At 41.0% G+C, this 25,255-nt stretch overlaps 1 protein-coding gene and 1 long non-coding RNA gene across 2 annotated transcripts in view; both read right to left on the reverse strand.

Moving 5' to 3' along the window:
- The window catches only part of DNER (delta/notch like EGF repeat containing), a 142,784-nt gene extending 130,834 nt beyond the window's left edge, over positions 1 to 11,950 (reverse strand). Inside the window, exon 1 of the mRNA XM_075157633.1 lies at positions 11,572 to 11,950. Within this exon, the coding sequence (XP_075013734.1) occupies positions 11,572 to 11,838 (267 nt within the window). The 5' untranslated portion in view covers positions 11,839 to 11,950. The remainder of the gene's footprint in view (positions 1 to 11,571) is intronic.
- Positions 11,951 to 18,127: 6,177 nt separating this feature from the next.
- Positions 18,128 to 20,341, reverse strand: LOC142085839 (uncharacterized). The gene is made up of 3 exons (XR_012674837.1): positions 20,162 to 20,341; positions 19,028 to 19,145; positions 18,128 to 18,386 (listed from the first exon to the last, which is right to left on the reverse strand). It is a non-coding gene; the product is annotated as an uncharacterized LOC142085839 (long non-coding RNA).
- Between the last annotated feature and the right edge of the window lie 4,914 nt (positions 20,342 to 25,255).

The following is a 25,255-nucleotide window of genomic DNA, read 5'->3' on the forward strand; positions in this document are numbered from 1 at the left end:
CTCCTTGATGGCCTGAGGTGTCACGGGCCCACCGATCTATAAATAATTCACCCTTATTTTGCCAGTCCAGATCTACCTGAGCTACTTCGATCTTGGCAGCCTGATCCACCTGCTGGTTGTTTTGGTGCTCTTCACTGGCCCGACTCTTGGGCACGTGAGCATCTACGTGACGTACTTTTATAACCAGGTTCTCTACCCGGGCAGCAATATCTTGCCACAATGCGGCAGCCCAGATGGGTTTACCTCTGCACTGCCAGCTGTTCTGCTTCCATTGCTGCAACCACCCCCACAGGGCATTTGCCACCATCCATGAGTCAGTATAGAGATAAAGTACTGGCCATTTTTCTCATTCAGCAATGTCCAAGGCCAGCTGGATGGCTTTCACTTCTGCAAACTGACTCAATTCACCTTCTCCTTCAGCAGTTTCTGCAACTTGTCGTATAGGACTCCATGCAGCAGCCTTCCACCTCCGATGCTTTCCCACAAGGCGACAGGACCCATCAGTGAACAGGGCATATTGCTTCTCGTTTTCTGGTAGTTTATTATACAGTGGGGCCTCTTCAGCACGCGTCAACTCCTCCTCTGGGGATATTCCAAAATCTTTGCCTTCTGGCCAGTTTGTGATCACCTCCAAGATTCCTGGGCGACTGGGGTTTCCTATTCGGGCCCATTGCGTGATCAGTGCGACCCACTTACTCCACGTGGCATCGGTTGCATGATGTGTAGAGGGGACCCTCCCTTTGAACATCCAGCCCAGCACCGGCAGTCAGGGTGCCAGGAGGAGCTGTGCTTCAGTACCAACCACTCCCAAAGCAGCTCGAACCCCTTCATATGCTGCCAATATCTCCTTCTCAGTTGGAGTGTAGCGGGCCTCGGATCCTCTGTATCCCCGACTCCAGAACCCTAAGGGTCGACCTCGAGTCTCCCCTGGTGCTTTCTGCCAGAGGCTCCAGGTAGGACCATTCTCCCCTGCTGCGGTGTAGAGCACATTCTTTACATCTTGTCCTGCCCGGACTGGCCCAAGGGCTACTCCATGAACTATCTCCCGTTTAATTTGTTCAAAGACTTGTTGTTGCTCAGGGCCCCATTTGAAGTCGTTCTTCTTCCAAGTCACTTGATAGAGAGAGCTTACGATCTGACTGTAATTTGGAATATGCATTCTCCAAAAACCCACAACACCTAAGAAAGCTTGTGTTGCCTTTTTGCTAGTTGGTGGAGACATAGTTGCTATCTTGTTGGTTACATCCATTGGAATCTGACGACGTCCATCTTGCCATTTTACTCCTAAAAACTGGATCTCCTGTGCAGGTCTCTTGACCTTACTTTGTTTTATGGCAAAGCCGGCCTTCCGAAGGATTTGGACTATTCTCTCCCCTTTCTCAAAAACTACTTCTGCTGTGCTGCCCCATACGATGATGTCATCAATGTATTGCAGGTGTTCTGGAGCCTCACCCTGTTCCAGTGCGGTGTGGATCACGGCAAATGGTAGGGCTGTGTTCCCACCCCTGGGGCAGTCGGTTCCAGGTGTACTGGACGCCCCTCCAAGTGAAAGCAAACTGTGGCCTGCACTCTGCTGCCAAAGGGACTGAGAAGAACGCATTAGCGATATCAGTTGTGGCGTACCACTTGGCTGCCTTTGACTCCAGTTCATATTGAAGTTCTAGCATGTCCGGCACGGCAGCACTCAGTGGTGGCGTGACTTCGTTCAGGCCACGGTAGTCTACTGTTAGTCTCCACTCCCCATTAGACTTTCGCACTGGCCATATGGGACTGTTAAAGGGTGAGCGAGTCTTGCTGATCACTCCCTGGCTCTCCAGTCGACAAATCAGCTTGTGGATGGGAATCAGGGAGTCTTGATTGGTGCGGTATTGCCGCCGGTGCACCGTTGTGGTAGCGATTGGTACCTGCTGTTCCTCGACCCTCAGCAACCCCACAATAGAAGGGTCCTCCGAGAGACCAGGCAAGGTGGACAGCTGTTTAATTTCCTCTGTCTCCAGGGCAGCTATACCAAAAGCCCACCGGTACCCTTTTGGGTCCTTGAAATACCCTCTCCTGAGGTAGTCTATGCCAAGGATGCACGGAGCCTCTGGGCCAAGTCACAATGGGGTGCTTCTGCCACTCATTCCCAGTTAGACTTACTTCGGCCTCCAACACAGTTAACTCTTGGGATCCCCCTGTCACTCCAGAAATACAGATGGGTTCTGCCCCTTTACAGCTTGATGGCATCAGGGTACACTGTGCACTGGTGTCTACTAGAGCCTTATACTCCTGTGGGTCTGATGTGCCAGGCCATTGAAACCATACAGTCCAGTAAACCCTTTCCTCCACCTGGCCAGAGGCAGGGCCCCTCTAGTCGTGGTTATAGTATTCAATACTCACTTCTTGTAAGTATGAATCAGAAGTCCCCTCATTAAGATCAGTTCTACTCTGGCTGGGGAACTGCTCACTGGAAACAGCAATTTTCCTGGGAGAACCCCCTTTTGTGATTTTTTTTCCTTGCAACTCACGTACCTGTGCCTCTAGGGTCGAGGTAGATTTTCCGTCCCACTGCCTCATGTCCTCTCTGTGGTCACACAGGTAAAGCCACAGGGTGCCCCATAGTGTGTACCCTCTATATCCTCTCTCTTGAGTAGAACGCTGACTCCTAATAGCTGAGACACTGGTCCGTACAGGTGGGGAGTATGATCTATCCTCTTTGAGTTGCTGAACCAGTTTCTCCACAGCCAAAACAAGGGAGCAAGAGAGGCTTTCTTCATATTGCCAGAGTTGGCCAGCCAATTCATCCACCGTTCATCCCTCTCCATCTTTCCAGGTCACTACTGCCAATGAGTTGGCATACAATGATGGTGCGCTCCATACAAACTTCCACTACATGGGTCGCATGGGTAACTACCTGGATCTTTGGGTAACTGCTCATTGTTCAGATCATCATAAATCACCTCTAGCATGGCTAATTCCCTCAGGTACTGCATACCTCTCTCCATGGTGGTCCACTTGCCTGGGTGACATATAACATCTTCCTTGAAGGGATACCTTTCCTTCACGCTTGATAGGAGTCACCTCCAGAGGCTGAGGGCTTGTGCCCCTTTTCCAATCACTTTGTCAATGCCCCCTTCCCTAGAAAGGGATCCCAGCTGCTTGGCTTCCTTACCCTCTAATTCCAGGCTACTGGCCCCATTATCCCAGAATCAGAGCAGCCAGGTGACGATGTGATTGTCTAGATGACAGCTGAAATCTTTTCGTATATCTTGCAGCTCACTCCGGGATAGAGATCGGGTGGTTACTGTCTCATTTATGAGTTCTTTCTCTCCCTCTGAGGAAGAGGAGGAACCCACCCGCCGAGTTCTCCCCCACCCAGGGGAGAGTGGGTAATTCTTCCTCTTTCTCCTCCAGTTCTCATGATGGCCCTGCTTTAGAGTAGTCTGCCTCCTCATTGGCAGGATAGTATGCTTCTTCCTCCTGCTCCCTCCTAGGAGATGCTTCTTCATCCCTTTCTAAACGAGCTGACTTCCGCTTCCAAGATTTCTTCTTCTGTGTAGGAGCAACTGATACTGGCACGGGTTGGTTCTCTGGTTTAGCTGCAGTGCCTGTCACCGGGATTGGAGTAGCCGCGGTGCCTGTCGCTTTGTCATCAGATACACAGACCTTCTCTTCCCCTTGAGGATTCTGAATAGTGTTGAACAGGGCTCGGTAGGCATGGGCCAGGCCCCAGCACATTGCAGTGATTTGGGTCTCTCTGGAATTGCCAGGGTGACAGCATACTTTTTCCAAATATTTTACTAGTTTTTCAGGATTCTGCACTTGTTCAGGGGTGAAGTTCCAAAACATTGGAGGTGACCGCTGTCCTAGGTACTTGCCCATACTATCCCACACACCCTGCCACTCATAACTATCCAGCCTCAGGGCAGATCTCTGGGTGGTATTCTTAGATAGTTGTTTAACCTTAAACAAGGCCTGAAACACATTCAAGAGACATAGCAATTGGAACATGCTGGTTTGAACATCCCAAGGATATTCAAAATTCTCAAGAGCTATTGTAATCAGCCTGGAGGAAAAAGGGAAGGTGAAGGAAGGTGTCTCTCCCGTAGACTGGCTCTCCAAGGAGAAGAGGTATAAAGTGTAATTATTAATAGTTTCCGAGAGATAGGTGCCAAAGTATGGGGATGATGGCAGTGCTGAGTACAATCTCACAACCAATAATTTTATCATACCATAAGCCAGTGTTGCACAGTACAGCAAAGCAGTAATTTTAATCCAACTCCCAGAGGTAATAAACAGCACCACAGGGAGTGCATAGAGCAAGTACGGTGTCACATAGCACAACTCTGAGAAGAAGCACAACAACTCTGAGAGCAAATGAATCAACATTGTGACTAGTGACTACTAAACTTATATAATGAATGATTATCACAAATTTGTTTTAACATGCTTGGGTCAGATCTGTCGATATCTCACCCCTTCGTGCCCCACGCTGAGTGCCAAAAGAGACTGTTGTGGTTTAACCCGGCAGGCAGCTAAGCACCACAAAGCTGCTTGCTTACTCCTCCCCCCAGCGGGATGGAGGAGAGAATCGGAAGAGTAAAAATGAGAACACTTATGGGTTGAGATAAGAACAGTTTAATCATTGAAATAAAATATAATAATAATAATAATGATATGTAATGAAAAGGAAAATTACAAAGAGAGAGAGAAATAAAACCCGAGAAAGATAAGTGATGCAAATGGGAAAAAAAAAAAAAGAAAAAAAACAACTGCTCACCACCAACCGACCGATGCCCAGCCAGTCCCTGAGCAGCAGCACCCCAGCCAGCTTTCCCCTAGTTTATATACTGAGCATGACGTCATATGGTATGGAATATCCCATTGGCCAGTTTGGGTCAGCTGTCCTGGCTGTGCCCCTTCCCAGCTTCTTGGGTATCTCCAGCCTTCTCAGTCTGCAGAGCATGAGAAGCTGAAAAGGCCTTGACTCTGTGTAAGCACTGCTCAGCCATAATGAAAACATCTCTATATTATCAACACTGTTTTCAGCACAAAACCAAAATGTAGCCCCATACTAGCTACTATGAACAGAATTAACTCTATCCCAGCCAAAACCAGCACAAGAACCAAATAATTTGCACTATGTAATGACCTGACTAGCATTTAAAAAGAACTATTTTGAACAGATTTAAAGAGAGTATTTCATGACATTGAAAGAGAGAATACAAAGATTCACAAAGGTCAGTGTGCAGATGATACCCAGATAATAACCTCTTATATAATTGAGACAGTTTGGGTTATTACATTATTCCAGTTTTATTCTACAGAAATTTAGAATAGATTGTTTAGATCCCATGGCAAAAATCACAGCACAATTCTTTATTGACTGCTTTGGAAATTGCGGAATTATAGTTCTGTCGCTCACAAATTTTCACATTATATGCTTCAAGGCAAGATGCTAATTTGAAAAGCTTAAATTTCTGACTGGAAATATACTTCTACTACACTTAGAGAAAACAGATGTTATAATAGCTGAAATAAATTGGGCAGAGAAACTATTTTTCACATTCCTTTATTCTGTGCTAACATTCCCCATATTTGACACCTCATATCACCATACTGCAGAGCTTCATCAGTTCCACTGCAACCAGGGAGATAAAAGTTCACGGGGTACCTGAACAACACTTCACTTACAGATCACAAAAACTCACAGAAAACAAATAATACCCATCAGTCCTGTGGGACATACAATTTTTACTTGAAGTAAAAAAACTCAACAATGCCTATGAAATGTGAATATACTAATTTGTGACTAAAAGAGCTGTAAACAAAGTGGCTTGAAATTAATACTAAAGATTTTTCAGATATCTTATCTAATAGTAATATTGCCTCTTAGAACTCCTGCTTGCCCTGCACACAAGTTTGTCAGCTTCCAGGTACAGTCTAGACTTGATGTAAAACATATACGTATAATAACATGGAAATAATTTAGCAGAATATCCAACAAAGGGGAGGCAGGAACAGGACGAGAGTAATAGGCAAAAATCTAGGGGAAAAAAATATATATACAGGTGTGTGTATATACAGAATCACAGAACAGAATCATAGAATGGTCTAGGCTGGAAGGAACCTGAGGGAGTTCTCTTGTCCAACCCCTGCTCAGGCCAAGGCTAATGCTAGGCCAAGGTGCTTGGGGTCTTGGCCACTCAAGCCCCGAAGCTCTAAGGATGGAGATCCCACAACTGTTCTAAGTGCCTGTTCCAGTGTTTGACCCCCATCATTATGAGGAATGTTTTCCTTAGATTTAACTGGAACTTCCCCTACTATATAACACATGTCACCTCTCATCCTTTCACTGACCACATCTGAGAAAAGTCTTGCTCCATCTTCTCTATGACCACCAATTAAGGTAGTTGAGGATGGCAGTTAGTTCCCCCTTAGCCTCCTCTTCTCCAAGAAAAACAAACTGCAGCCTCTTCTCACACACATATATGCATCAATGCAAATATTTAAATTCTGCAACTTTAAAGCACTGCAAGAGTTAGCAGAGTTAGTCAGCAGGAAATGACATGGTACCTCAGAACTCAAGCTAAACTACATCCAAATAAAATAAAAAAACTCCAGGGCATCTGCTAACTATACAATTTACTCTTTTTAAAGATAAAAGAGCAAACAGAATGGTCACATAACAAAATACTTGCATCACAATAACCACATAATCTAAGTATATACCCTTCATTAATGAGTACAGAATGGAAAAAAACCAGCATTTTAAATACGCTAGAGAACTCATTGTGAATTCAAGGATTATTTAGAGACTTTTCAGAAGGGACGTCAGCACTTAATAGAAAACAGGATCTCGTGAAGAATTAATCAGGATACTCACATGAAGGTGATTTAGCAGTTAGATCAAAGGATGTCCTTTTATACAGCACTGTCCAGTGCAGCCTGAAATAACCTGGCCAATGAAATTTTGTACCACTTACTCTGAAGTATTAGACCATTGAGTCAAGAAACAATAATCATAATCCTTCTCTGTGTAGCAGTTTGCTAACCCTGGATTTCTGCATTCAGCATAAACAGCACATTATCAGAAATCTATTGAGAACAGAAATAAATTCAAAGAAAAAGAAACAAAAACCCAACACAGGATAAAAAATAGAAGCAGGGGGCACAGAACAAAAAACTGAATCACTGCATTACAGTGTATGAATGTTCAAACACCATGATCAAAGACAAGAATAAATTCACCTGGCATTCAAAAGTACAAAAATTGAGAGAATGAAGAAAAACATAATCAGGCAGAAATTTAAAGGGGGGGAGGTGGGGTGGAATCATTCTAAGAACAAAATGTAAAAGATAAACTACTCTCCATCTGTATTAGTTTTTATAATATCAGTTCCTTCCTTGACTTTTTAAAACTCGGATTACACCTTTCTAAAATTCCATTTTAAATAAGCTATCCGCAATTACATTTTAAAAATATTTTCTACTATAGGTGTGGAAAGATAGCCATCAGAGTGAACACAACAAATCCTCCCCAAGACCAAAGAGATTGTTTTGCTACTAAAATAACAATTTCAATACAACTCAAAAATGCTATTACATCAATGGCTACCACGTCACTCTCAGAAGTAAGTGGAACATCCAGTCATCACTAATCAGACTACGTAGAAGAGAACTGCTGCAAAGTCAGAATGTTGGTTCAGTATGCTTGCACCCTACTTGTTTTCTAGTTTTGATTACAGACACAATCTATTAAATAACTAAAAGCATATTACAAAGCTACAAAGTAAAAGAATGAGGGAAAGTTATCAACCAAAGGAGAGAAGAAAAAAAATAAAAAACAAAACACAAACAAAAACAAGAGAAGCAACTAAAACAAATGAAGCGTGTACGATAGTATTTAAAAATACATTAATAAATGAATGTTTCTTCACATGATAGTCTTTTAATGAAATTAGCACTAGCATGGAATCAACTAAACATCATGCAATTTAATGCAATTAACTAAGTTCAGATTCTGTATTTTTAAGCAAACGACCAAATGTATCATGAAATTTTTCATTTCCTATTTAGTAGGAATCTAAAAGATTATCTTAAGAGAAATAATCTCTTAAGATTATTTCATAAGGCACTAACACAAATCAATTTTTACATAAAACTTTCCTGATCAAGAAAAACAATTGTTATTGCATTATACATGTCATTAGAAATAACAGAGTTAATTAGACCAGTCGTTAGAAATAAAGGTTAAAGTTTGCCTTTCAAAGTAAAATATAAGTAAAAATTTAGGGAATATAACGTTTAGCGAACTTTAATATCTGTCACTCAGTACATTCCAATTTATTTCATCAAGTTCTTTCAGTGTAAAGCTGAGAATTGTCCAATTTCAAATTCCTGCAGAACAGCAGTTGAATTCATTACAATTTTTGTACAATTTCCTTGGGAATACATGTGATTTCTTTGCTCAGACTAAAGTTTAAGATACTTGAACACATTAATTCTATTTCTTCTTTACACAAACTAGAAATACTGTAAAGAGAAGTGGGAAAAAATTCACAACCGTGAAAAGAAATTGAGTTAAATTAGAGCAATGTCCCGCAATGTGAAACCAAACAATCCATAACAAAACAAACCTGAAGTTTGCAAAACAAAGTATATTCAAACCGTAAGTAATGCGAGATATATACACATGCATAATTCATGGGATGGATATACTAAGAGGACCTGTAATTTCTGTTGTTAAATAAATAATGAGTTACTAAAGCAATTATAACATAAGATCATGGAATTGGCTTAAGTCCAAGTTAAATACTTCACTTGGTGATAGGAAAGCTCTGGGCTTTTAGAAGTATCTCACGTGTATGTGATGTCAGTTTTATTCTTTGCCACTTTTCCCATGCGAGCACCAGCATCGTGAAGTGCATCAAAACCAGTTACAGTAAAACTTCAGTAACAAAATTTGTGGGTAATCTTCAACTTTGACCATTAGCAATCCTTCTACATTATCAATTTCACTGTGCCCAGTTGACTCCTAGGCACATTTAGAACATTTTTCCTTCGTTCTACATCTCAACACATCTGAGCAGAATTGGCAAAATGTTGCCTTCACTACAAGAAGTAATATAAACGTAAATCTATATTTTTAGGGAAGTGGCGTTCCCACTCCAGCTCCATCACAAATTCCACAAACACAAATTTACCCTCCATGATCTGGGTATTTAAACATAATGACTCCTATTCTTTTTTTCGGCTCTTGATATTCCCTTCTACAAGTCCAACTGTTCAATAACAACCTCAGCAGTAAGTCGAAAACCCCCTGTTTAGATATATCCCATGATCCCCTGATTTAGTCCATAGTTTTCTCATAATCCTTAAGGCATATGAGAAAATAATCCTTATAGTTATTTTTAAATCCTTACAGTTATTTATTATCATTGAATTGGAAAACCTGATTGTTTTTACCTTTCTTTGTAGAAGTTTAAGCCATTAGGCATCTGTTAAGCTGTTAGGCATCTGAATGACAGAGCAACACAAGAATTAATGCATTTGTACAATATTTATTTATTTCCTATTTCAATAAAGTGAGCAAAACCTCAGCTATGGATATATTGTGTTTATATTACCCCTTTAAACAATCTGCTTGCTCTCTAGTTAATTAAAGTTACATTTCAAAACCACATTAACTTTTCATAGCTAACTTCAACTGCTGACATGATAAGCTAGAAGTAGCATTCATTTGTTTATCAGTTTCCCTTGCAAGGGTCATTAATCAGTATTTTACAAAAAGAAACATAATGTATGACACTGTAAGCCGCCTTTTATTAGTTAATAAAAAGCGTAAGTGCTATGAAAATATTGCCTATCTCTCTTATTAGAAAAACAATTAAATCCAGTTCCCCAGGCACAACACTTCACAGGAGGTATGATGCCAGCAAGCGTTACATTTTACTAAGTCTTTAAAAGGGTCATTAATCTTTCAGTCATGCACCTCAGACACTTAGGTCTAACAGCAACAAGCAGAAGCAAACACACAGCACCCTCTTTCTCTCTTTGTACTGATAGAAACATAGTAAACTCTTCAGAGGACAACAGCTAAAATTAGCCAAAGAGAAATCTATTTAATCCACTTTCATCTCTCTGATTTTACTGAATCTCATTAGTGTAAATATTTTCACTTTTGTTGTTACACTGAATCGACTGAGACATCTCAAGGCAAGGACAGAACTCTGTGCATAGTGCTCCTACTTTACAATCACTTTTATACTCACGTACATTAAGTCTTCAGTAAATGTATTATCCCTTTTATCTATTCAACAATATAGTTTGGGTACTACTTGATGAAGGAAAAATTAAAAAAAAAACCAAACTAAAAAGCAGACTGAATGTACCTGAATTCATTTGCTTCTATGTCAAATCCACTTAAAACAGAGAACATTATCCAAAGAAATGGTAGCCAATCCATATAGCCTTTTGTACACTGCTGTCACAGAAAGTAACCCGTAGCATCATATACATATGCAGGAAACAAGCCTCTCTGTCCCTGCGCCTGCTTTTCCTTATCTGAAGATATGGAAGATTAAGTTTTTGTGAATTTCTGAACATGAGAACAAAGATTTTCATCCTTAACGTTAGAGACAAAAAAAAAAATCACAATCTTCACATGACAATAATTAAATTAGATTGTATTATTACATTAAATCCCAATGTGACCAAGCACATTAGAAGGATACTGCTTACTGCCTCTCCGTATTTTAGATCATTATCCCTACTCCGAGCATTCTGACCTTTCAGAACTCAAAATCAACCCAAGAAGCACCCGAAACGTGGGAGCAAGCACACCTAGCCTATGAAAATTATCACCGGAGAGACGATTTAATGATTAGTATTCAATGCAGTACAGCATCCACTTTCAAGGACCATCCTTTTCACCTTAAAATAAGTCAATACTAAATAAATTGCGAGGACTGGACGGTGGGGGGTGGCTATAGTACCGAGATTAACCTGGAAGGCACTGGCTGAGCTCAGCCCCATCCTCATTCACCTCTAACCGAGCCCCTCACAGGCCGTCGGTCCGTTTCATGCCCGGCGGTAACGGCTCTCCCCGCGGGTCGGCAGCCAGCCCAAGGCGCGGCTCCAAGCCCATCGCTCGCAGTACCGGCACCCGCTTTACGCGTCCACCGGCACGAAGCGCTGCCAGCCCCTCGGAGCGCCCGGGACAGAGCCGACGCCGCCCGCAGCCCTGGGTGCCCGCGGCGACCGTTAACGGCACCAACGGCTGCCGCGCGAGGAGCCGGCGGGAGGGAGCGGCCGCGCCGCCCGCCAGGGGAACGGGCACCCGGGGCGGACGGGCCGGCAAACTGGCACCGGAATGGCTCGGTGCGGAGCGAGGCAGGGCGGGCAGAGACGCCCGCAGGCGGGGTGGGGTGAGGCGGACCGAGGACGGGAGGGAGCCAGCCGCACACCGAGCGGGGACACCCAAGGGCAGGGACGGGCACAAGGACGCAGGGCTGGAGGGAGGCGCTGAGGGGGGGGCACCCCCGGAGGGGCCGAGGGGGGCGCGCAGGGCGCTCTCGGCGCGCCCCTTACCTGGCAGGAGGTGCCGGTGACCCCCGCGGGGCAGGCGCAGCTGTAGGCGGCCGGAGGCTGGGGCAGGAGCAGCTGGAGGCGGCGGGGCGCGGCGGGGCCCCGGGCCGGCACCGGCGAGCAGGTGCCGTTGTTGCGGCAGGGCTGGCTGAGGCAGGGGTCTCGGCCGGGGGCGGGGGGCGCGGCGGTGGCCGGCCCGGGAAGGCAGGCGCGGCGCTGGGCCAGGGCGAACAGCAGCAGCAGAAGGAGGAGCGGGGCGGCTCGGGGCATGGCGGCGGGGCGTGCGGGTGCGGATGCCGCTCCGCTGCGGGCACCGGCGGGGAAGGAAGGAGGGGATGGAGGCAGCGGTCGCCCGGCTGCTCCCTACCCCCGTTCCCCGGGCAACGCGCGGGCGGGGACTGGGCGGGGAGGAGCCGGCCGCCGCGCGCCCGGCAGGGGGCAGCCGCCCGCGCGCCCGCCCCCCGCGCGCCGCCGGCCCCGGCCCCGGCCCCGGCCCCGGCCCCGGCCCCGGCCCCGGCCCCGGCCCCGGCCCCGGCCCCGGCCCCGGCCGGCTGGGCGCGCAGCGGGAGGCGGGGCAGGTCCCGGCCTTATTTCGTCTCTGGAGCCAAGGCTGAGCTCAGGTCGGAGCGGACGGGGCTGCGCCCGCGCCTCATCTCCCCCGGGCGTGGGAACGGCAGCCGGGCTGTGCGGGCACGGGGACCGGCCCTGGGCACAGAGCACGCTGGTTTAACATGGGAGCAGTGCGTTAATAAACTGCCCGACAGGCATTCCTGGTCCGCCCGCGCCTCCTGTTCGCGCGAAGGGTGCAAACGGGAATGCGATAGCGCTTGGCACCTCAGCGCACGCCGGGATTGAGCGCTGTCCTGGGTCGGACAAACACCCTGGAAGAGAAACTCCTTGCTGAGGAGAATTCAGCGTTTAGCTTCTTAGTTACTCTTTCGCAAGTGTAATCTGCTGATAATTACTTTAAAGTTCTATTAAGACCAACGTAAAGACAGATGAAATCGTAAAAATTAATCCTGTCACTTCTCATATTGCAAAAAAAGCAGTGTTTTCTCAACTGAGGTTATCCATGGCTGATTTTTAAAAATCGATTTATATTTTGCTAGTCTTTTGTGGATTTTTTTTACTGCCTCTGATTAGAACTAAGAGACATGGTCTGTAAATCAGTTAACGGACAGCAGGAAGATAATACACATTCTCTGACCTTCTATTCATTTGCTTCTGCAAAAGTGAAGTATTGAAATCTAACGCCTTTTCACATCTCTGTCATAGGGTTACAGGAGGATTGATGGCAGTAGCGTGCTACACTTCATAAACCTTTGCACTTCACGTACGGCTGAAATCTGTATCTCGGGCAGAAAGAACCGGTGATGCTAATTGAACTGAAAATTCACCAGGGTTTCTAGCAGCCTGAACATGATCCTCGATCCCCGCATCCGGCTGAGGTGAACTGTCACAGCTCCTCCATCACCCCAGGAGCCCCGACTGCCCCCCGCTCCCTCGCAGACGGCCTCTTCGGTGCCGCACCGGCTCCCTCTGCTGCTTCTGCTCCGGCTGCCTCCGAGCCCTGGAATGACCCCTTCGTTCACACTGAGCTGATTTACCTCCCCCCAACCCCAGACAACGGTGGGTTCTGATGTTTACTACAGCATTGTGGTAATACAAATAAAAAAAACAATCTCAGTTATATATATTTGAATTAAGTTGTTTCTTTATTTTACAACTATCTTCTCCTTAAGGTTACTTTTTCTACCAATATTTGTTCATTAGAGCCCTTCACACGTTGAGACAAAAAAAACTGCTGTACTTATCAGACCAGTTCATCATCATCTTTTCTTTACTGATCGTTATCAAATGCCCTATCTCAGTGAAATCCAGGAACCTGGAAGATGTTCTTACACTTTGAAACTGAAATACTACTTACTGTTCTTTAAGGATGTTTTTCTTCCAACCAAGTTTACAACTGTAAGAAACATATTCTTATTAATTTGCTAAGCTTGTTCATAAGAATGTTGTGGAAAGCCATGCCAAAGGCGTTGCCCATGTCAAGTTACAATAACTGTTCATTCTATTCCATTCACAAAATCTGTTGCCTTGTTCTACAAGAAAATAATTTGGTTTGACATGATTTGTTCTTGATAAGTCCACAGAGGCTGCTACTCATCTCCTTGTAATCTTCCAAGTGCTCTGAAATAACTTTTATGTATATGCCAGGTTTCTGTGGCATTTGATGTTAAAGCAGCTGGGCTGTAATTCTCTCTGTCCTCCTCCTCAATGAAAATGTTTGTCCTTTCCCAATCTCCTAGGACTTCATCCTTCCACACAGGTTGTCAAAGATAGTTGTTAATAAATAGCTTTGGCCAGTTCTCTAATCATTTTATAGAACAAATCATCAGAACCAGACGATCTGAAAAGATATTCTACTCTCTAACCTGACCCATCTTTCTTTTTGCTCAAGCTCTTGTCCTGGCTAATGCTAATTGTTTTAACTAGCTGACAGACCTTCATAACAAACAGGATGCCTGAATAGACTGGTTATGTAGTGCCCTTATTTTTTAATTGTTCTTGGTACCCCCAAAGGGTTCAGTAATTCTGGTGGAATTCTCTTCTATGTCTAAGGCTTTTTATTAATAAGACAATATAGATAAGTATTGGACGAGATAGTTTCAAGACTGACAGCTAGATCAGATAATGAATTCTGTTGATGTAGTAGCATGGTATTTGCAGAAGAGAACAACTTTAAACATAAGCGGGTCAACCAACACAACCAACAGAGCAGGACATTACACGGTGTTCTGAGTTAGATTGGACATAACTATATTGCATGAGTTTCCTTAGCATTTTACAGACTATATAAGCAATGTTTGCATTATAATTGCCATTTTCATAAGGAAATATTTAACTGTACAACAGAAAATATTATGCTTACCTAATTAGCTAGTGATTTTCCAAAATGCTGTATCTTTTTATGCATTTTAATGTTCCAATATGCATAGTTTAAATAATTTTATAGTCAGCTTTCCATAAAACAAATTACTAATCTTAGTATTCAATAAGGATTCCAGCTGTCTGCCTCATTTACACTTGCTAGAATTTGAATTGTATTACCAGTCTAATAACTTATTAGTGTGGCTTAGATAAGCTACATTACAGCTTAACTATTTATTTTGATGGAGAAGTACTCATCCTCTGGTGGCTTGAAGGAGATTTTGCAGAGATTTTCTTTTATCTGCTCTGATTAAATATTTAGTGAGGAATAAAAATCTCTGTGATTTCCTAAGAGGAAGTTACATGCTTTATATGTCCCCCATAACAACAATGACCTTTTTTCTAAATATTGATGAATTCCTTTAAACCACCTACTATTAGTTACATTTTTCTTTACTAATATAGGAGCTAATTTAGATGAGACAGTTACTGTGTTGAGCCTTTTCTGAACAGTGTCTGGACTGTGATTCTTTTTGTTTCATGTTTTGGGTCAGGCTGCAATCATGTCTTTATGATACTGGTTTGCAGAGTGCAGAACTGACATTTTCCTCATCTCTCCCTCAGCTTGTGCCGGCTTTAAAGCATCTCAGGAGTTTAACTTCCAATCTACCAAAAGGACTGGGTTTTTAATTTCATTTGAGAAATTTCAGAAGGGTCCAACTCATGCAACTGGAGTCAGATTTCCAAAATTGCCCATTGTGTTCCCAATTCCATATCTAACAGCTGCCAAAATTAAAGCTAAATCCTTTTGAAAATCATTGCTGCAACCACTGAAACTATTGCTGTTTAATGTTGTGTTTCATAAGGCTTAAAAGGCATTTATTCAAAATGTTTTCTACATGTATTTAACTTTTTTCCCAAGCACATAGTTTCTATTCCAGCAAACTCTATAACTGAATGATCCATGCCTCAATTTATCAAAATATTGAAATACACATTTAAACATGTAAGCAGCCCACAGGATTCAGTAAAAACACTCACCTCAAAAGTTGCATACTCAGATGCTTCACATTGGAACTTATTTTGGCTGACTTCACAGGTTTGTGAGGGCAGTTTTTGGCTACAGGAGAACGTCAGTTTAAGGCGCTGAACAGAGACAAAGTTTTAAAAAATACATAATTCACTGCTATAGGTGGATGAGAGGGAAATGTTGCTTTATTTTCATATGCACCTGAATAATTGCTATTTTTGTTTTATCTTGATGCAGACTGGCAAACACCCTGCTCCCTAACAATGTGTATGGTTTTATCTGCTTTCCTCCCCAGCTCTTGCATTTATATTTGTTTTACTTTTCTCCACTGTATTAAGCTGTTCGAAACTGCATGTTTTCTTCTTTTTGTTTGCTAACTTTGAGATAGGAAACTGGTGATGATCATGCTGATTTGTTTACCACTGTCAACAGTGAAAGTATATGTTGTTATTTAATGTTTGCTCTTCAGGGGATCTGCAGTACAAGTAGGGAGTGTTGATGCAACCAGTATCAAGAGAGAGCTTGAGTACAGAAACATTCTTCATTGTGGGAACCATAAAATCTTGGGAATCATAAATCATGTTCTAAGACAAAATCCACAGAGCAGGAGTTAAACTCTTATATTGGGGAGCACGAAAACACTGTGCTGTGAAAATCCGTGATGCCAGTTTTATCAGTGGCAGGCAGACAACTCAGGAGTGGCAGGACTTCCCACGTCTTCACCTATTTGCTTGGCTCACAGGAACTTTCATCATCCAATGTATTTTTAATATACTTTTAGAACAATGTTCTAAATTATTCATACCTCTACACAGTATAGATATTTCACAAACAAAATGGTTGTCAGCTATTTAAGAAAGATCTTTCTCTAAAAGTTGCCAGAAAAATTGTCTCAATAGCTGCTGCCCCTTTCACCAAAAAACTGTACACATAATTTGAAAATAGACACTTTTGCAGCAAAGATGTGCTTTTTATACTCTTATAATGATGTTTTTTTACCACCATGCTGTGTGACACTACAGCAAGTATTACTGTACTTCATGAAATGAGAAATTCATCTTACAGAAAGACTGATCTGGACCCACCTTTAGGCAAATAAAACTACACTGAGTAAAATCCTGCATATTTATACCAAGTTTGAATCAGCTTCTAAGGAGCTTGTTTGAAAAATCTCTCAGAAAGTAACACCACAAAACAAATGTTGAAATTAACACAGCTGTAGCTTGGGGTGTTTAAATCCTATGACATAGATACAATAAAATAATTAAGAAAAGTGTATAGGTTTTGCCATTTACAGTCTTCTGCTCTATTCTTAGGCCATGACTTAGGCTTTCAAATAATGACCTGATGTGACTATAATTTCAGTAGAGATAAAAAAAAAAATTTATAATATATCATTCATACAGACAGTAATTTTTAGTCAAAGAAACAGAGCAAATGCAAAGCACGGAATCTTAAACATTATGTTAGAATTATCTTAAATCTTTATCTTAGAATTTACATAAACGTTTCATTAATTCAAATGATGTGCTTAATATGACAGCTATCAGAACACGTATTTGACCATGAGAACTTGAAGTATTATATCTGAAGAAGAGCTATTTTTATATCCAGTAAGTGACTTTTTATTTCTATGAATTTCAATGTGCATATGGCAGAGGATATGATGTCTATATTCTGGTTGACTGGAAAACCTGACACATCAGAAGCTGTACAGAGGAGAAGAGAAGAATAAATAAAATATCAACAGACATTTTACATGAAGAAAAAAAAAAAAGGCAAGTCATAAGGTAATCTAGTGAGAGGTTTTAAGGCTTAATGTTTCTCTTCGTTATTCTTCCTGAGCAGTAAACAAAAAGGTGATGCTTTTGTTTGGTTTGTGGTCACAAAAGGGCCAGCACCTGTGATTCTCAAAGCAGCAGCCAACAGTAAAAATATCCTAAATAGAGAACAGCTTTTATTGCTTTAATTTCAACACGAAATTTCACAGCAAATACAAAACTGAATTTATGTGGGTGTTTTTTTTTCCTTCATGCCATTATTCTTTCAAGCCTTCTTTTTCAGGTATTCATTTCTTTTCAAGGTTTTCAATTTATTATTGTTCAGTAACGTCACCCTCACTAGATTTAAAATTCACAAGTAAATGTCACCTTTTTTCTATCTGTGCTCTCTTACACATCATTTATAAGTAGTAGGTTATGGCTCAGTCCAAGCTTGTCTTTTCAATATCGTTCTCTCCCCGAGCATTTCTTTCAAATAAGACATGTATACCTGTATTTTAGTAAATGTGGATCCACAAAATACCTTAACTCCTTTATAGGTTGAATCTTCAGGCTCCCATTTAACTTACTCGTTGCCAAACATGACTCGCCACTTCCTCACCGCCCTCCACTGAGGTGGGGAAGTGATATTATCCCAGTTTTACAGCTCAAGCTCCAGCCCAGATCCTAAACTATTTAGACACCTAACCAACAAGTTGGATTCTTGCCTACCATCCTACCATGAAACCAGTGGTAAGTAGAAAACTCATCCTATAGCTCTGAACTACTGACTTAAGCAACAATAAAGATTACTATAGAAAACAATCAGGCTCTAAATTCTGTAAAACTTAAGAATAAATGTCATATATGAACAATTTATGGGAAAGCAGTGAAGCCAGTATGACAAGCACTTATACTGAAAGGGGGGGCACTGTGCAATATATGTGTTGTTAACATCAATTGAAAATTAGGGAAAAGGAGACTCAACAGATTCAAGGTGTCAGCGCCATTTGCAGAGGGAGTGGATGTGTGCTGGCATTCCGCAGTAGTCCATGGTCAGAGTTAATGACAGCCTGTTATACATTGTATCCACTGACCTTTTGAAAACAAAATGGTAATATTTTAAGACAGTTCTGGGGCAATTTTCATTGGGCCTCCCTCATAAAGAACCTCTCATTTATTTTATGTAATACTAGAAACATGCATAAATTACAGTATCCGGTCTTTATTTGAAAAACCGCAAGCGATGAAGACTCTAGGTATATTTTTCTCAAGAATTTAAATCATAATTTTAATCTGAATTAATCTAGTTTCATCAGTCACCCATTGGATCTAGTTTTACTTTTTTCTCACAGGCTGAGCTATACACTATCAGAGTCATTTACATAGCATTTTTAGTTCTGTAGGTGATTCTAAACTTTGATGGCATGCATTTGATGGCATGCATTTGATGGCATGCATTTGATGGCATGCATTTGATGGCATGCATTTGATGGCATGCATTTGATGGCATGCATTTGATGGCATGCATTTGATGGCATGCATTTGATGGCATGCATTTGATGGCATGCATTTGATGGCATGCATTTGATGGCATGCATTTGATGGCATGCATTTGATGGCATGCATTTGATGGCATGCTTTTAGATGAACTGAACATCTTTTGGTCACTATTTATTAAGACTAATGTGCTATAGCTCACATGGACATTTCATGGCAACAAGAGTTGAATACTCACCATTTCTTCTTGTATAATCACTGCAAATACATTTTCTTCATGCAGTTATCTCCTATTAACAATTATCGGTTTCTGAGAAAACAGGCAATATGTTCAGCTTACTGCGGGCCTGTAAAAACTGCATAGGGAATAGGCCAAAAATTACCTGGGCTTTTCCTTATACCATAAAAATCTTCAGAAATAAATGCCAGACTGTAAATGTCACATGCACATAAGTTACAATAAACAAGTAAGTATAATACCTGATGTGAAATGTATTACTAATGCAAATATAAATAAAGATTCTTAATTGCTTTCAGTAATCGCAGCAGGATAGTACTGTCTGGTAAGTGGTCTCTAGATCAGCTGCCGTCTTATGCAAACATGGCTGTATCACTTGAGCCCTGAATGTCTTTGGGGACTTGGGAACACAAAATATAGACATCCTTAATCTGCGCCTTAGTACTAGAATGATTCAGTCTTTGAGATCATCAGACAGAAAGTGATTTAGGACATATCCTACCTCAACTCAAAAATCTTCGGGAGTGACTTGAATATGCCAACCTGGCTGTTATCAGCCTGGCAGATCCTATATAACACAGTAGTGGGTGGAATTACTCCCTTTATTTTAGTTCTGGGTGAATAAGTTCTATATTAATATTTTATGTTTCTGAAATTACTACAAAAATTATAGAAATCTACAGTACTAAAAACATTAAATAGCTTACTTTCATCTTTATGGCTACACACCAGACATTCATACAGCAGTCACAACTACTCATACTATCCTACTGTCTAATATAAAAACAGAGCAACAGCAAATTGTTTAATTAACGTCTTCTTGCTTAGCTCCATAAGTGGCTATAAAGTTCACGCTCTTACATGGTTTAACAAGTCAATAATTCAAAATAGGAAATGCAGAATCATTCATTTATATTCCACATTCAGCTTTACCTCTTTTTTCTTTGTTTTTGACTTAAAGTATATGTGTGTTTATTAACTACAAGGAAAGAAAGTATGCTTACAGGATTCTCCAGAGGAGAGAGGCACATACTGAAGTCCCTAGAGCATAAGTTTTTGTTCAAGTAATGAGAAATCTAAGTAACAAAAACTTGGCATGAGATGCGTCTAGTTGTCTCAACATCTAGTACATACACTTTTAGCGTGTGCTGCAGTGTTACAAATGACCTTTATCGGGTGGGCAGGCATTTTTGCATTAGGTGGTACCTCTGTGAATGAAGCTTTTGCTTTTGGGAGGATGGCTGGTTGGTTTTGCAGACGACAGTGTCAAGGTGTTGATCACTTTAAAGCAAACTGTTTCTTTCCTCTGGGATTATAAATTCTGCAGAAAAATTGGTGTAATTATGAAAAACCAGAGGAACAAAGTTACTGATATGAGCAAGTTTACTGAAGATTTTTAAATAAAGATACATAAACCGTGAACTTGAAAACCAAAGTACTATCTTTGATTTCATATAGAGCAAGGGATAAATCTCATGGTGTCTGGTTTTCCACTGTCTCATGAATTTCTTCTATTCTTTGTAGTCAAAAAGGCAAGATATTAAGTACTACTTATTACAAAAAAAGCATACAGCAGAAATAATCTGTCATCCATTTGACAGCTTCAGCTGCGTGCATAGGTGTTGCAGCTCAGTCTCTCTGGCAAATGACACATTGTTTGGAAAAGCAGCAGTACAGTGCGTGTCCCTGCCGCGTACCGCCTAGCAGCAAATGGAAAATACCTAATCCTTGCTGCTCTGGAGGGGAAAGCCGTACACTTAAACAAAGCTCCAATAAATGAAAAGTGAGGCCAGCTCCATAGAAGAGCGCTTAACTTAAATTTGCCAGTACATTTCATAAATGGCCTTGACCAAGTAAGATGACTACACTGCACTGAGAGTAATTTTACTAAAAAAACTGAATGAAAGGTGCAGATTTGCCCTTTGGAAAGCTGTTTTGCTGATATTGTGTAATACAAAGCAAATATAGTCCAAATTTCTTAACATCTTTTAAAACTACCTAAACATAACACGAAGTGTAAAAGACATTATTACATAGCATTATATATTATTCTGATCTCCACATTGATTCAGGTGTGAACAGATGCATTTTCATGATTAAGAATCAAATAGGTAGGCCTCCTAAAAGAAATAACAGAAAGAGCCATAATATCTTTGATAAGAGCATTTATATTGACAACTAACTTACTAACTGGAATTGCCTTATTCCATTTGAGAGTTCTTAAAGAGTTAGAATTATTGCTATTAAATTAATTTATTTCCCTTAGATAACAATCAAATTAAAGTTTAATAGTTAGATTTTTTTTTTCCTTTTCTCACATAAGATTAAAAAGAAAATCCCTGGCAGCTGGTAATTTTTTGCTCCTATTGCCAGATTGGGCAACAGTTCTGAGGTACTCTACATGTTCTGTTTGATGCTGTACATAGAAAGGACAAAAAAGCTCCCCATTATAAAAAGCTTACCATTAACGCACAAGAGAGGGCAAAGCCAGGCATTACAGAAAGCCAACACAGCACAAAAGATACAGTGAGACAGTATCAACCATCACAACAAGCTGTAAGCATAGACAGCAGTTGTCATTTATCATGATCATTTTTTGGGGTAAACAGTATGGCAAAGAAACTTTTTAAAGATTAATTTTAATGTGGCTGAGGTAACCTAAGAATACGTACAGGTGTGAGATGAAGAACAGGAGAGGGAACAAAGGTTCTTTTTTGGAGCATCGAAAGACAAGAACTTTAACGTGGTGGAGAAAAGGGAGCTAAGAGGTACACATGGGGAGAAGAGATGGTTGACACAAGCAAAGCAAGAGACTAAAAGTGGTCTGCATATCTGTCCCTTGAATGGGAATAAGCAAAATAAAGTTGTCTTTACTAGTAAAAAAATGAAAACCTAAACAAAAAATGCCAGTTATGTAATGAATATGATATATCTGTTGAAAGATGTATATGGACAGGAGAGGACCTGTTAAGCAGAAGGCATCAGCACATTCAGATCCAGTATGGATGCAAGAATCTATTTTTGAGGCCAGACTGACAGGAAGGATGGTTGTATTTAAAAAATTTAAAAAAAAAAAAGAAAAAAAAAAGAAAAAAGAAAAAAGATAAAGCTCTTGGAAAAAAATCATTAAAAGCCTTATTTTGAATTTACAAATATTAAACATCTAAGCATCAGTGGTGTTACATCAAGACTGGAATTTGATCAGAAATAGTCTGCTCCAGCACAGAAGGATAAAACCTGTACATCCTTCATGTGAAGGTAGCAGTTAAACGTGTTTGGCTGTAAGATTATTGAAAAATAAGTTGTGAAAGGAGAAAAATAGGAAACCAAGAATGGGGATAGTAATTGTAACATATAACATATGTAGCAACAATAAAACGATAACAGAAGATAAAAGTAATGTCTAGCTATATAAAGTTGGTACTGTACAGTCTCCCCCTATTTTATTACCAACACTGCTTCCACATTCAAGTTGAAGGTTTGTTGTAAAGTTGTCCACTCTGCCTACCTAATGCAACTTCTCTTGTACATTACTTATAATCTTACTTTTGAAAGAGGTAAATATCGTACCTAAGAGATCAATGCTGCTAGAGAAGAGACTGAGACAGTAGCTATCTGCAAGCGTCAACTCTGTTAGGTCATGAAGCACGGATGTTCCTCCTAGAGCACACTGTCTTTCTAGCTTTAACTCCCATCATTGTTTTTCACTGTCATTCCTAAGACAAATGTTTTTCTATGAAACTGCATTAAAGATTGCTTGGTGAATCTATAAATACCTCTAGCCAAATAATTGATATACAAAGTGAAATCCTACTTGATCTCAGCTAATTGGTAGCTGCTTGCTACACCTTTTTCTGTTTACACTATTAGGGGCATGCAAGACCTGTATCAACTCAAAATCAGGCATCCCACAGCTGTCAAAAAAAATCAAATGTTATTGACAGCTGGAATTCACAATGGTCTCAGAAAAACATGCATCTGATATCAAAGGGCATCTTATTCTCTGTTCCTTTGCCTATACATTTCATAGGATCAAGGCTAAATAATCTGTAAACTGCACAGCGAGCTCTTTGTAGAAAATGTATTTTGCAGGTACATATTACTAAAAATTAGCAAGAACACAGCAGAGCAGAAGGTCAGTTACATAACATGATCATAAACATCTTGAGCATCACCATGGACATCCACAGCACTGTTTTGATCACTCACCTATCAGCACTCATTTTTCAAATTCTATATGGGATGGGGGAAGAACTTTCCCGTCTTTTGCATTTCACATTCCTAGTTCTACCTAACCTTTCAATTTTTAAGCAGTTTTCAGGATGTTATTTTTGGTTAATACCTGCGAGAACTGCTCTTTCTAGAAACTCTTGTGTATGGAATTATGGCATCTCTCCATAATTGCTGTCAAATCATGTTAACTACTTGTTCCAGAAGAACACGGAGATGCCCAGCTACCTGCTGGGACAGAGATAAACACAGCTTCTGAACACAGGTAAATGCCAATTCACTCAATATTAAAAACAGAAATAAGATACCAGAAAAACTTTTGAAAGTTAAAACCCTTTTAAGAAAAGAAGTAATTAAGGCCTGTAATTTTCAGTCAGTTGAAGCAGAGTCCTCTCAAGTGGAGATTACTCATAATCTGCAGCTGCAACAACGATCCTTGTCATTTCCATTCATTTTATTGGAAAAATTCAGAAAACCTTTCTCCCTGCATATAAATTTCTCCTATTGAACTTATTGAAATTGATAGGGCTGATGTAGCGCAAAACAGTGCAAGACTATTTAAGATGCATATCGACTTTTTTTGATTCTCAGTCATTAGTAAATGCCTGCAAGCAGTTTTGATTTTAAATTCTAAAGATAGCTAATTTTAGAATTGCAACATGTTGTAGTAAAACGAACAGATTTATCCAATTGGGTCTTGAAAAACCCAGGGAGACTGCACAATCTCTCTTCTAGGGATATGAAGCCAAGGGGAATAATCCTTTCCCTCGACCTACCAGCTGCGCTCCTGTTCAGGCAGCGTGGGATGCTGTGGCCTTCCCTTGCTGCCGGGGCGCGCCGCTGGCCTGCCTGCCCCCCTTTTCAGCAGAGCTGCTCTCCAGCCTGCTCCTCCCTTTACCTCTGATTTCTGGCCTAGCAGAAGCAGCTGATACTGCTGGCCCTAAGCTGGAAACTTAGAATTCAGCGTTACCAAAGGTGGGATAATTTTGCTGTTTGATAACCATTTTAAAGCGACTTTTTTTTTTTCTGTTTGAATAGCATTTACACTTCTAGTGTCCCAGAATAAGGCTTGCTCCTTTGCATACCAAAGAAATAACAAAACTGTGGGAAACCTTTCTGAATTATTAGTAACATTAAGTAAATTTACTTGATTACTTTAAGTAAATTAAGCATGCCAAGCTACCAAGCGAAGACATAAAAGTTAAATACCGCCATTGGTTTGAGAAGCATAGCACAGATTAACGGGATTGCAGGAAACCCTGGCTCCACGAAAGAAATAATCAGGTAGAAAATTTTCATTTTTTAGCCAATGTCTCAACAGTTTCGATACATAGAAGTAATCTGTGAAAAAAGGTTGGAAGAGGAGGCTGGGAAATACAGTGCCACCTCCTAGATTGGCTCACTATTTCTGGATCACTGCTGCCAGAGGCTTCTGCATACAAGAAGTCCTAAGAACAGAAGAGCTGCAGTCAGACCAGGCCTATATTTAGCCTAGAACACCTTGGATAGCAGCTAAAAGAAGAGTAAAGCCACATACACGATATTTGCCCTAAATATTCTGTTTCCCGTCACTTATAGCTCAGAGGCCTCCTATAACAGACTACATTTAACTAAATTCTGTTTTTACTCCTGTGACCCATTTCACTACCTCACTACACAGCATCAGTTAAGGTTGCTGTCTTCCCTGAAAGCATAGGCTTTACTTTACCAAAGATCTATGAAATGTACCCTGATTCTATCAGAAACGATTATACTAAATGCTCTCAATGTTTAACCTCATCCACCATATGAAACAGCCACAAGAGGCCATGGGAAGAGAGGGGAATCAAAGAATGGGAGGACAGGCAAAGCAATGAAGCAGGAGCCCATAATGTGTAGCTCCTGAGGTAAATGCCACAAAAAATATGGTTGAATAGCTATTTATCACAATTCTGATGCTAATTATTGTAGTAGTTTTCTATACTAGGGCAAAAGTCTAGAAATCCTGTATTTTCCCTC

Source organism: Calonectris borealis, chromosome 9 (assembly GCF_964195595.1).
Source record: "Calonectris borealis chromosome 9, bCalBor7.hap1.2, whole genome shotgun sequence".
In the NCBI taxonomy this organism is placed as follows: domain Eukaryota; kingdom Metazoa; phylum Chordata; class Aves; order Procellariiformes; family Procellariidae; genus Calonectris; species Calonectris borealis.